The sequence below is a fragment of the Alternaria ventricosa genome (genome assembly GCF_023758065.1).
Source record: "Alternaria ventricosa strain BMP 2768 chromosome Unknown scaffold_24, whole genome shotgun sequence".
In the NCBI taxonomy this organism is placed as follows: Eukaryota; Fungi; Ascomycota; class Dothideomycetes; order Pleosporales; family Pleosporaceae; genus Alternaria; species Alternaria ventricosa.
The window spans coordinates 269605-282161 of NW_026055704.1; the positions used below are offsets into that span (position 1 = coordinate 269605).

Consider the following 12557-nt stretch of genomic DNA (forward strand, 5'->3'; position numbering starts at 1 on the left):
ATGCATATCTCTGATTAGGACGCAATCTCCCACGATGTCACCACATTCAACAGAAGACCCGTGTATCCCCTATGGCCGCGGCGGAGCAGGAAACATGCGTACGCCATCCCCTCCCATCCTCCACATCTTCCCATCCCTCATAGCCTAACTAACCCACCTCAGACCGTCGTTCCTCCATAGCGCACACCTGGGCCAATATCCTCTCTTCCTCGTCCTCCAACAACAAACTCGTCCTCACATCAAGTCCGGAAGACCACTACGCCGCGTCGAAAACAGAACGAAGGCGTCATTCAAGTTCGAGGTCGGAAGGATGCAGGAAGAGTAGTGTAGAGGGGAGGAGGAGGGCGAGTAGTCTTTGGAGTAGGGAGACGGATAAGAGTGGGGAGCATGGGTTTGGGTCAAGATGGGGGAGGTTGTTTAGACGGGGAAGGAAGGAAGAGCACTGTACGGATGGAGAGAAGATATGATGGATTTTTTTGTTTGAGCAACGCGATATACACAATTTGTCTTCTCCATCTCTTTATGTGTTTGCCTCTTATCTTCTTATTCGTACCCGCGAGAATGATACCAATTTGTTCATTTATACACAAAACATCCCCTTTCCAACTCCTTCTCATCCAGTCTATTCTCCTCCTCGCTTACCACATCTTTCCCCTCATCCTCCTGCACTTCTTCTACAAACACAACAACATCTCTCTTATCTCTAAGCCGTCTACCCATGTGTCCTCGACCGCGACCGCGACCTCGCGCGCGTATCCAAGTGACCCGTAACCTTGCGCAACCCCGGGATAAGACCCGAAAGCCCCTTGTGATTCCGCATGCTAGACCTGATTTATGATTAACTCGATAGGAGTCGTCGGTGTAGGGAGTGACTGTGTACTCTGGTTCTGCTTTTCCACTAGAGGTGTCGACGGGTCTGATGTAATCTGTGTACGAGGACTTCAAGCAGGCGACGGGCCGAGGCGATGACGAGCGGTCGGTGGTTGCGTGATTGGAGTTACTAGGGCGTAGGTGGCTTTCGCTGAAGCGTTTGTGGCTTTCACTCGTGCGTATCCGGTCTTCACTTGCGCGTATACGGCTTTCGCTTAGACTTGGACGGGAGTTTATGAAGGATATCGCATCGCAGCGGACTGATGGGCGACGAGGAGCCATGTTTGGTATAATAGAATCGGCGAGGTGGACAGATGGGGGCAGTGTGTAGATAACGTGAGGTAAGGATAGGAAATCATTCATGTTGTACAGCCATCATGCCACATGTCCAAACGCTCATATTAAACCCCAACTACACCAACGCAAGGACCACATCTCTCCGTCAAATCACAGTCTGTATCATATATTAATATCTCCGATCTTCGTTTGACCCGCTGGTTTGGAAATGAACGCGTGCGTGTCCACGTCCCTACACACCGACACACCGGATCGTGGCTTCTCAGAGACACAGAATAGTGCCTATTCTTAAGTCAGGCGTATCTTCGTTTGCCTATCAGCGTAGTCAGTCTCGTCTGTTTATCCCGCATGGGGTAAGACAGACTACATGGTGCCCGGTTCTGCCACATTCTTGCATGCGGCATGTGAAACAGCAAGGGCGGGCCGTTGATCGTTCACCCCAGGCGGGATGCCTTTCACAATACACGTGCAAAACGTCGCTGATCATCTGGATTGGCCACGTTGAAGTTTCGGTATTTATTGCTGGGTTTGGTGGTTCTTGTGTTGATCGAGATGGACGGGATGCGTTCATGTTGGGATGGAGATCTGCTATCACTTTTCTTTGTTCTCCCATTAGACTACTTTGTCAACTTGCGACGTGAATGGTGGGTGTTTGCAGAACTCGAGTCAGTCAAATTGAATTTGATGTGATATTGGATTGCTTCCTCATTTACAATCGTGATCCTATCTTCAGGTGGTCGTGGCCGCCTACAATGGCACCGCCGCACCGTCACCGCGTAGATCACTACCTCCACTCCAGACCTGCACACCGTCGTCTACGTGTCGCCGGATGATCTGACCTCGACCAAACATACCACGTCCGTAGCCGTCCAGTTGTTTGACATTATGACCGAGTGCTCGCAGCTCCTCTACGACCTTTTGGTCGATACCCTCCTCTAGGTAAATCGTCGCGTCGGTCATCTTGCCGTCAGCGCTAGGCATACCGGCTCCGATACAGAAGCGTGGTGAGTCCAGCGCAGCTTGTGGGTTGAGTTTGAAGACTTCTTGGTTGAGGAGTACCTGTACGTGACCCTGAGGTTGCATGAAACCGCCCATGACGCCGTACACGGAGTGCAGACTACCATCGTTGATGTATGTTGTCAGGCCAGGGATGATAGTGTGGTAGGGACGCTTTCTAGGTGCCAGTACATTGGGGTGGTCTTTGTCGAGACTGAAGTTTGCACCTCGGTTTTGCAGAGTGAAACCGCAGCCTTTGGGAATGATGGCAGTACCAAACCCGCCGTAGTTGCTGTTGATGAAGGAGATGGCGTTTCCTTCAGGGCCAGAACAGCAGAAGTAGACAGTGTCGCTTTGCAGATGTGCTGGAGAACCATGGACAGGCGCTGAGATGGCCTTCTTTTGGTCGAACAACTTCGCACGCTCGGCGAGGTACTTCTCCGAGATAAGCTCGGCAGACGGCACTTTGACGACATTTGGGTCTGTGACGAACCAATGGGCATCACAGAAGGCGATTCGCAATGCTTCGATGACAGTGTGGAGATATTGGGTGCTGTTGTGGTCGTTCAGGCTCCACTTTGGAATTTTCTTCTGCTTCTCCAGTTCCTGGATAATTCCGAGGGCCATCAAAGCGACGATTCCTTGACCGTTTGGTGGATGTTCCCATAGCTCGATACCGCCGTCGGGTCGCTCTCCAACACCTTGGCCTGTGTACTTTAGCGAGATGGGGTCTACTGGCTCTGTCCCGGTTTCTGCATGGTGTTTGAGATCGTCTAGAGTGAGATAGCCACCGAGATCTTGCACTACTTTAACGAGCTGCTCGGCTACTTCGCCCTCGTAGAATCCTTTCTTTCCGTGCTTGGCCAATAGCTTGAAGGTATTGCCCATGGTGGGGTTCTTCATGATTTCTCCGGCTTTGGGCGCTCTGCCATCCTTGAGCATCTCGCGCCCGTTGGGCGATGCTTTCAAGAGGTCCTTTTCGCTCGCTGCCCACTGCAGAATGTCAGAATGTCACCTGTTCATGAAGCGTTGCAATACTTACGAATGTTGCTGATAACTCGGAGACTGGGAAACCGTTCTCCGCGAGATCGATGGCGGGCGCGAGCACGTCCTCCATGCTGACCTTTCCACTACCAAATCGCTCAACACAGTCGACCCATCCTGCTGCTGCGCCAGGCACTGTCGCGGCATGTACATGGTCCATGGGAATCTGGCCGCTCTGGCCTTCTGCGATGTTGAGGTCTTTCCTGACCTTGTCGAGAGTGACATTCGCGCCACTCCGGCCGGAACCGTTCATGGCAGATACCTTCTTCGTCTTCGCATCGTAGTACAGACAGAACATATCACCGCCGATGCCCGTTGAGCCCGGCTCTGTGACATTGATGGCTGCCGCAACGGCCACCGCAGCATCCTTCGTAGCGTTAGCATAAGATGGAAGTGGTGATGGATTACGTCATACTGCCGCATTACCACCTTTCCTTAGGATCTCGATTCCAGCAGCGGCTGCAAGTGGCTGCGTACACGACACAATACCCTTGGTGCTATGTACGACTGAACGTCGACTGGGGAAATGAACGAATTGGGGCTCGGGATGTGGGTAGACATTGCGGGTATTCGAAGTCGTGTTGTTATCCATGCTGACTTTGGCGACTTTGGTGGGCCGTTCTTGCTCAGGCTCTTGTTGGGGTTTAGATCTCTTGCTCCGTCGTGGGGTAGGCATGGGGACTTGATTGTGAAGCTTGGAGCTATGAGTGGGGTACGGGCAAGCTGCTATGGTATACCTAGGTACCTAAGTAGTCTCCAACGGTTATCCCCGGAGATGGTTGATGCCGTTCAACGTGCCGATTTCGCTCGATAATCCCTCGGGACATATCGCAGCGTCCCCGCCTATCTCCATGACGTCTCCGTAACAGGAAGGTGATAAGGCGGTGTAGTCCGCTTTAATCTGCCGGGGTGAGGGTTATTATCACGTGCACCCGTTCCGAGCCGATCGGAACGCGCCTTGGACATGGAGAAATTCACAGATTGGAGCTTGACGCAACTCGACGATGCTCACAACATCATGGATATGCCGCAATTGTCTGTCGCGCATTGCTCGCCCGTTCATAAATCGCAGTATTCGGCTCCAGAGTAGTGGTGTGTATTGAATGCGTCCGGCCTGGCCCAGTCGCTAATATCGCATAGCTGCGACATCCGAGTCCATACCCCCAGCCCTCCTCACAAGAGCCCGCGCAATCGTTTCCGAGCACAAAGAATTGACAGAAAAGCTCTCCAATGGCTTCGACACGCGAGCGGCGAAGAAGCTCGGCGAATACAGCCCGATCGTGAATGCGTTGGGTGAGTGGGATAAGGCCAACGAGGTAAGCAGGATATCGCAACCAGCAGGAGCACTTCAGTAGCTGATATGGACTAAGTCTGTGACAGAGCTCACATCGATGATACACGACTCCTCGACCGATCCCGAACTACGATCACTCGCTTCCGACGACCTTGGAGAAACCCGAACACAGCTCGCCAATGCTTCACAGAACCTCATCACCTCTCTGGTGCCGGTACATCCGTTTGCACACCTCCCATGTCTTCTGGAAATACGGCCTGGCGCAGGCGGATCAGAGGCAGCTATATTTGCCGGGGACCTCTTCCGCATGTACTCAGCCTTCTGCAACCGCAATGGCTTTCGCACAAATCTTCTCAAGTATGAGAACATAAACGGCACGACTGAAGCTGGGGTACCGCTATCAGAAGCCATCATCGAGGTGGAGAACGATGGCGCATATGGAGTCTTCCGATGCGAAGCAGGCGTACACAGAGTGCAGCGCGTGCCTGCCACTGAGGCCAAAGGACGTACACACACGAGCGCGGCATCCGTACACGTGCTACCTAGTGTACAGGAAAACTCTGCAGAAGAGCAGGACTTCGAAGACCCTGAGAGCGACTACTACATCGACGTAAAAGAGGTCAAACTAGAAGTCATGAGGGCAAGCGGTGCCGGTGGCCAGCACGTCAACAAGACCGAGTCAGCAGTTCGGCTAACGCATATCCCAACAAACACGGTCGTCGCGATGCAAGATTCTAGATCCCAGCACAAGAACAAAGAGAAGGCATGGGCGCTTCTGCGCTCGCGTATCGCCCAGTTAAGACGCGAGAAACGCGAAGAGGAGATGGCCAATATGCGACGAAGCGTTATTGGCGTGGCGAAGATGGGCCGCGGTGACAAGGTGCGGACCTACAACTGGGGGCAGCAGCGCGTCACCGACCATAGGAGCGGAACCACTGTGCATGATTTAGACGATGTAATGGGTGGTGGCCAGACGCTTGAGAAGGTCATGGAGAGTGTCCGCAGCTGGCTCATGGAGCGAGATGTTGAAGCCTTGATCGCGGATGATGCTGGATCGAAGGATAAGAAGTGAGATGCAGAGGTATGTCCGGACAGAGATGACCTTTCTCATCCGGTATCCGTGTTGCACAGCATGTACGAAAAGCACCTGAAGAGCAGGCCCGTGGTACTACATCGCCGAATCAGCGCTCAACACAAAGCAGGGCCCTCTGCATAGACGTACGCTGTCGGATGCATTCATGCGAACTGCCTGAACCGCACCGCCGGAATCGCGAATGCAAATGGTTTCAATCGAGCTACACCCAGTACTTGTTTTCGTCTCTGTTCCCAACGTGACTGCGGCAGCATTCATGAGAAGCCTCATTCTGTCTAACTAAACAGTATAGTCGTCTAATGAATACCTCGTCTGGTGGATAAGATAGGCTTGCGAACTGCATATAAGCTACTAATCAAACCTCACCGGGAGCATGTTACCGTCTGTACGCCGTCTTTACCACAACGCAACCTGCACACCAAATCCGATCTATCCAGGCCCGCCACCAAAAACAAAAAGCTCGTAGCTGAGCCGCTCGCCAAGTCCATAGGGCCCGATTCCCACACTGCGGGGTACATGGAACCTTTTCCCGGCAACGATGCTAGCCACAAAGGCCTCTTCCTCACGATGTCGCTACAATCGAGTCAGTCTAACCATGCGCCACCTTCGATCCAAAATGGGCCCAGATCGTCACATTGCTGAAACGTTCGTCAATTCCCCGCACTCAGTAGCTGCAAACTACCCCAGGTTTCGCTTGTGCTAGTCACTGGAAACAGTTCGAGTGGGTCGAATGTGGGCTTGGTACGCGCCTACTGGATCGCTACTTGACGTTCACTGCATCTTTGAGAGGCCAAGCTGAATTGATAGGAAGACGTTTTCAGGAATGTGGGGTGCGTTTGGTATCGGGATGTGGGAGGGATTGGGGATATAGGATAGTTGTTATCCCGTTACTGGGGGTAGACAGTTGCAAGCACCTTGTCTCTTCCTTTCAAAGTCGCAGTACTGAATCAACAGAATTCTTTTACTCAGCTCGCTATATCATGGCTTCAGATACCATCCAACCGGACTACGAAAAGGAGAAACAACAAGTCAGCCATCATATCGAACATGCAAACCCGCATCATGCTACAGACTTGTCGCTGGAGTCACAGCATGACCAAACAGAGCAAGGCGTGGATATGAACAATGCCCACGCACTCAAAGGAGATGACTCAGATGGCAAAGTGGAATGGAGTGTGCGTAGCATCTTCGCCGCCATCTTCCTCGCCGCATTGTACACTGGTACGATCCCTCCCTCTTCATCCCATCTCCACCCCATCTCCACCCCATCTCCACCCCAATCAACCCGAAACTAACCCACCCCAGGCTCCCAAGTAATCCTCTACTTCGCCGGCGCCTCCCTCTCCTTCATCGAAGCCGATCTCAATCTCGACCGCGGCTCAGCCTGGCTGCCCACCGCCAACATCCTCGCCATCGCCGCCGTATGCCCCTACGCAGGCTACCTCCAAGACCTCTTCGGAAAACGCTACATCGCCCTCTTTGGCTCCTTTTGCATCTGCCTCGGATGTGCGTTGATGGGCAGTGGACAGAATTTCGGACAGCTGTTGGCTGGCATGGCGATTTCGGGGGCGGGGGCTGCGACGGGGGAGTTGACTGGTCTTGCTGGGTAGGTTGTGTTCTTTCTTCCCTTTCGTCTGTTGTCTTCTGTTCTAGTTTCTTCATCCACTGGTTCAGTTGCCACGACCGCTAGTTATATCAATCCCTACTAACAAACACCCCCACCCCAGCCTCGCAGAAGTCGTCCCCGTAAAATACCGCGGCTACTCCCTCGCCCTCGTAACCGCCTTCGTCCTCCCCTTCTGCCCCTACCTCCTCTACGTAGAACTCTGGTCCCACTCCGGCACGGGCCCAGGCTGGCGCTGGGGCCCCTGGGTCGCTTTAATCTTCAACGCAATCGTCGGCGTCGGCCTCGCCTTGACCTACTTCCCCCAGCGCCACACCAACAACGACCCCACCTACTCCCGGAAAGCGATCCTGAAAAGAATAGACTATGTAGGCGGTGTATTATCCATAACAGGCCTAACCCTCTTTCTCGTCGCCCTCCAATCAGGCGGCTACACACACCCCTGGACCTCTGCATACGTCCTGTGTACCATGCTCATCGGGCTCTCCCTCATCCTTACATGGATTTTCTACGAAGCCAAGTTCGCAGCCCATCCCATGGTCCCCTCTGCCCTCTTCTCTGGGCAAAGGATAGTAGGGCTGGCGTATGTCGTTGCGTTTAGCGCGGGCATGAATTTCTTCAGCATACTCAACTTCTTCCCCATCACTTTTAGTAGCGTTTACAGCCCCGTTCCTGTTTCTATTGGACTGAGGGGCTTGGGACCCGCGCTTACGACGGCAGTGGGCGCGATATTCTTTAATGCGGCGCTATCTAGGTTTCCGGGGCATACGAGGGAGGTGCTGCTTGTGGCTGTGGGGATTATGACAAGTTTTGCTGGGGCTCTGGCGGTTATGACGCCAGACAACGAACGCTTGGTGCTGTTTCTGGGATCCATGGCGGGGTTTGGTGTAGGCGGCGTCCTTGTTCCCGCTGCGACGGTTGCGATGCTGGTCTGTCCGGATGCGCTTATCACAACGGCTGCGGCGTTGTCGCTGTCGATCCGCACGGTTGGCGGCAGTATCGGGTATTCGATTTACTACAACATTTTTGCTGGGAAGCTAACTGCCAATCTACCCAAGTACACGGCGTTGTTTGCGGTGCAAGCTGGTTTGCCGCTGGAGAGTGTGGAGGCTTTCGTGGGCTTGTTTCTTACGGAGCCGGAGAAGTTGGCTACGGCGGGTATTGCGGGTGTTACGCCGCAGGTTATTGAGGGTGCGACGATAGGGACGAGGTGGGCGTATAGTGAGAGTTTGAAGTATGTTTGGGTGAGTACGAACAGCTTTCTTCTCATTTCATGGTCATCATCCCCTTTATACGTACTTTCGGTTCGGCAAGAGGAGGAAGATGTCTGCGCTTCATCGGTGCACATGAGCTGTTCATCATCCTTCGGCGAGAAAGGAGACATAGTTGAAGATCTCTCCAATGGTTGCTCATGTACCACGGAGCTAACGTTGGTGGCATTTAGTTCACGAGCATCGCTTTTGGCAGCATAGCAATAATCTGCACGCTCCTTCTACCCAGCACGAAGAAGTACCAAACAAACCGCGTAGCCGTCCGAATCTGAGACAATACCTTCAGAGTACTTAGCTTCACACTTTTTTTACTAGTTAGCTCCATTTTTCATCACGATACAGATTCAGAGTACACACACACATCTCTACTGAGACCATCAATTTCTATCTACTACTTGGTCAGTTCATCACATCACAAAGCACAGTGACCAGCAAAGAATAACCGTTAGACAAAACATCCTCATGCAAGGTATTCAAAGATAATGAATCTATGGTATAAAGGGTTTACGCAAAACAGTACGCAAGCAGCGAAACAGAACCAAGCGACACCCATCTCTAGACGGCCAGTTCAAGTGCATGATTCAGTTCGGCATGCATCTCATCCCATCTTATCCATCCCTTTCCTTCTTGATCATTGCACACCACATGTTGTCGGTGGTTGGCGGAACACATCATCAACCTTCCCTCCCCCCGTCCACACATAACGCGACGCCAAAAACACCGCTTACCATCCCATCAATGATAGCCACCCAAATCCATCTCAAACTCATACTCCACCCTCTCCCCCCTCTCTACCCTTTCTACCCCCGCACTCCCACCCCCACTACCGCTGATTAAAGAACCAGCTCGTCCGCTTCCCCTTATTCGCATCCCCCCCATCACCGTCCTGCTTCTGCAGATTGCCAATGACAGGGAGGACAGGGCCGTCCGCGACGGGTCCACCACCGCCGCCACGAAGCGGTTTGGCGATGCGGGACCCGACGCCGCCGAAGCCAGCGTAAGATGCGCCGCCAGCGGGGGAACCGAGACCGCGGGTGGAGCCCGCTTTGGCGGACTCGAGGCGCTCTTTGACGGCTGTGAGTTGGGCTTCGAAGCTGGCAAGGAAGAATAGTAGTTAGTATGCTGGGTGGTTTGTGAGGAGGAGGGGGCAAGTTACCGGTGATTCGCAGCTGTGAGTTTCTCCTGGGAGTCTTGCAACAAGCTTTCTAGAGACTGTATCCGCTCATTGCGGGCCATGAGTTTGCGCTCGGCGATGGCGACTTCCTTCTTCAGGGAGCTGTTTTGCTCGACGAGCTGGCGCTGGACGACGGTGAGTTGCTCGAGGTTGCGCTCGAGGAACATCATCTTCTTCTGCTGAGCGCGGTTGTTGGAGGTACGGAGCACGTTGTTATACTGCTCGCGTGTCTCGTCTAGCGAAATCTCAAGCTCGACAACCTGTGGCTTATTAGCAATGCGTCTTCGTTTGAGAAGCTCAGTCTGCTCACTCGTTCACAGCGGTTCTGGAGATCGCGCATGAGGCTCTTCTTCATGTTGTCAAACTCGGCAATCTGCTGTTGCACAGTCTTGCCGTTGATGCCGTTGGCGACACCGTTGGCAATAGCGCCACTCTTAATGCGCTGTTGCAGGCTTTCGTTCTCGGCCTTGAGCTTCTGGTTCTCTTCCAGCATACGTGCAGTATCCTGCTTGAGACTTTCGACAAGTTCGAGGTTGCCTTCTTGTCGGGCAGAGTAGGCGTCGGCAAGGCGTGCCTTGAGCTCCTCCTTGTCTTGCTCTGATAGGTTGCCTTCGAGGAGTTCCTCGTACTGCGTCTGCAAAGTCTCGCAGCGTGCCTCCAGTGCTTCACGACGCTTGGCATATGTGTTGTCCTCCTCACTGCGGGCAGTAAGGGAGAGCTCGGCCTGTCGTACAATGCCCTGTGTTTCGACAATCTTCTCCCGCAGGCCCTTGATCGCATCCGGAGCAATCGCCTCGCCGGCTGCGCTCATGTCGTGGAGCTGGTCTAGCTCCTCTATGATCTTCCGTATCGTACGCTCGTTGTCACTGAACACCTCGCCGCCGAGATCGAAGCCGGCCATCATTTGTGCCATTGCCTCGGCCTTCTTCCTCTTCTTCTCGTCCATAGCGGCGGAAGTCTCCTTGGCGTTCATCTTTGCGTCCAGGAGCTGTTGCTTGACATCGTCCAGCTCGGTGGTCAGCTCCGAGTTGGCTTCCTTCAGTCCGTCCATGGTGATTTGCGCCTCCTTGCTCTCAAACTGAATCTTCTCAACCTGCATGCGCATTTCGTTGAGCTCCATGGTGATTCGCTCATTGTCCTTGTTCGTCTTCGCGTCTCGGTCTTTGTAGTATTGAAGCTCCTCTTTGGCAGACTTGAGTTGGTCCTCGGCTTTGGCAAGCTGTGATTCTTTCTCGGCAACCTGGTCTTGGAGTTCGTTCTCTCTTCGCAGAAAGTCGTCCTTCTCGTCCTTGTCTAGTGGTATGCTGGGTGTACCAGCGCGTTCCAGGTCCATTCGCGAATCAGGTCGTGGCGTTTCCGAATTTCTCACACCTTCCAGTCTCGATGGCGTGCCCGGACGAGGCGTTGTCGCTGGCTTCCTTCCAGATGACGGACTTGTCTCTAGAGGCGGAATCCATTTCTCCTTGGGGACGCTTTCACCTGCACGCCAAACCGAGACTTCGCCCTCAAGCGAACCGATGTATGTTTCGTAGGACGTGACTTGTCCTTGTACCTTTTTGAGCATGGCCTTGAGCTCAGCCGGACTGAGTTCGGCGTTGACCTTGGCCTTGTTCTTGATAGTCTTTGCGCGCATACCGAATCGAAGTGTGCCCAGCGTTTCGGCATCGTTGTAACTACTTGGCGAACAGTTGATGATTAGAGTTGTCCGGGAGTTACCACCGAGCGACTCTTGCAAAATACGTGTGAGCTTCGAGTCTCGGTAGGGGATATGTTGCGTTTTGCTGTCGGTCAAGCAGTTGATGACCATGCCCAAGGCACTCAAACTCTTGTTGATCTTCTTGGCTTCCTCTAGCGTCTGTCCACTCGCTCCGGTCTTGCCGACCTTCTCAGAACCAGCCAAATCGACCAAGAAGAGCTGTCCGCTCTTCAATGACCCAGTCTCGACGTTCTTCTGGTTGACCGTTACGACAAAGATGGAATGCGATCGCGAGGATTCGGCGTTCATGTTGGTAGCTGAAACCGCTCGTGCAGATCCACCTCTTCGGAGGACCTCGTAGACTTCTTCCTCGCTCGAAACGTATACTTCCAGCAGACCCTTAACGTAGACTCCCCTGTTCTTCTCTTCGTGCACCGGCAGATTGTCGTTTTGGGGAACCAAAAGATCGCGAATGCGCTCCATGTAGATCTCCATGTAACTGACGCGGACGGTGTATTCAATGTTGCTCGGCGATGCCAGAATGCTTGCGAAGATTTGCTGGATGATACGCGGGATGACTCCCTTGCCGACCTCATCGTCCATATCGCTACCCATCATGGTGTACGACTTTCCGGCTCCTGTCTGCCCGTAGGCGAAGACTGTTCCGTTGTATCCATTCAGAATATCGTCGACGGTGGGGCGGATGGAGTAGTCGAAGACGTCGGCCTGGCGGGAGTTCATGTCGAAAACGCGATCGAAGGTAAAGGCCCCGGAGGCCTCTTTCGACTAACACACAGCATTAGTGGCTCTGCTTTCCATCCCTCGAGCTGGCATGCCGTACCTGGATCGTACATGTGTCGTCGGATTTGAATTCGACTATGGGCTCTCCGCCGCTGGCTATCTCGACCTTGTTCTGCGGGCGGAACCGCGCCACCACTGCAGTCGTACCGTCAGTAACCCGTCTACCATGCGTCTCTGTGTCCCGTGTATGGCGGCGCACCTTTGATAGTATTGGAGCCCCTGTCGCCCGTTTTGTTAGCCATGCCACCCCTCTTCGCCGCCATCTTGGAGCTACTCACGACATGATTGCTGCTGTTCAGGCGGTGCGGCCCAGAGGCCTCGCTCTGTTTGCTTCGCTCGCGCTTCGGGGCAGGTGTTGCTGCAGGCCCGCCGGGAGGTCCTGTTGTGGCACCGTCAC

At 53.6% G+C, this 12557-nt stretch overlaps 4 protein-coding genes across 4 annotated transcripts; 2 read left to right on the forward strand and 2 right to left on the reverse strand.

Annotated features, from left to right (window-relative positions):
* Positions 1 to 1914: 1914 nt before the first annotated feature.
* On the reverse strand, positions 1915 to 3883 carry J4E93_009807 (uncharacterized protein; the record flags this gene model as incomplete). The annotated part of the gene is made up of 3 exons (XM_049347696.1): positions 1915 to 3156; positions 3206 to 3574; positions 3623 to 3883. The coding sequence occupies 3 exons, from the start codon at positions 3881 to 3883 to the stop codon at positions 1915 to 1917; spliced, it is 1872 nt and encodes a 623-aa protein (XP_049195197.1).
* A 328-nt stretch (positions 3884 to 4211) lies between these two features.
* J4E93_009808 (uncharacterized protein) lies at positions 4212 to 5573 on the forward strand (the record flags this gene model as incomplete). Its single annotated transcript, XM_049347697.1, has 3 exons — positions 4212 to 4299; positions 4348 to 4523; positions 4578 to 5573. The coding sequence occupies 3 exons, from the start codon at positions 4212 to 4214 to the stop codon at positions 5571 to 5573; spliced, it is 1260 nt and encodes a 419-aa protein (XP_049195198.1).
* Positions 5574 to 6574: 1001 nt separating this feature from the next.
* J4E93_009809 (uncharacterized protein) lies at positions 6575 to 8761 on the forward strand (the record flags this gene model as incomplete). Its single annotated transcript, XM_049347698.1, has 4 exons — positions 6575 to 6815; positions 6900 to 7200; positions 7322 to 8462; positions 8663 to 8761. The coding sequence occupies 4 exons, from the start codon at positions 6575 to 6577 to the stop codon at positions 8759 to 8761; spliced, it is 1782 nt and encodes a 593-aa protein (XP_049195199.1).
* A 551-nt stretch (positions 8762 to 9312) lies between these two features.
* KLP1 (Kinesin heavy chain) lies at positions 9313 to 12443 on the reverse strand (the record flags this gene model as incomplete). The annotated part of the gene is made up of 6 exons (XM_049347699.1): positions 9313 to 9583; positions 9646 to 9923; positions 9974 to 12145; positions 12201 to 12295; positions 12360 to 12379; positions 12439 to 12443. The coding sequence occupies 6 exons, from the start codon at positions 12441 to 12443 to the stop codon at positions 9313 to 9315; spliced, it is 2841 nt and encodes a 946-aa protein (XP_049195200.1).
* Positions 12444 to 12557: the final 114 nt, after the last annotated feature.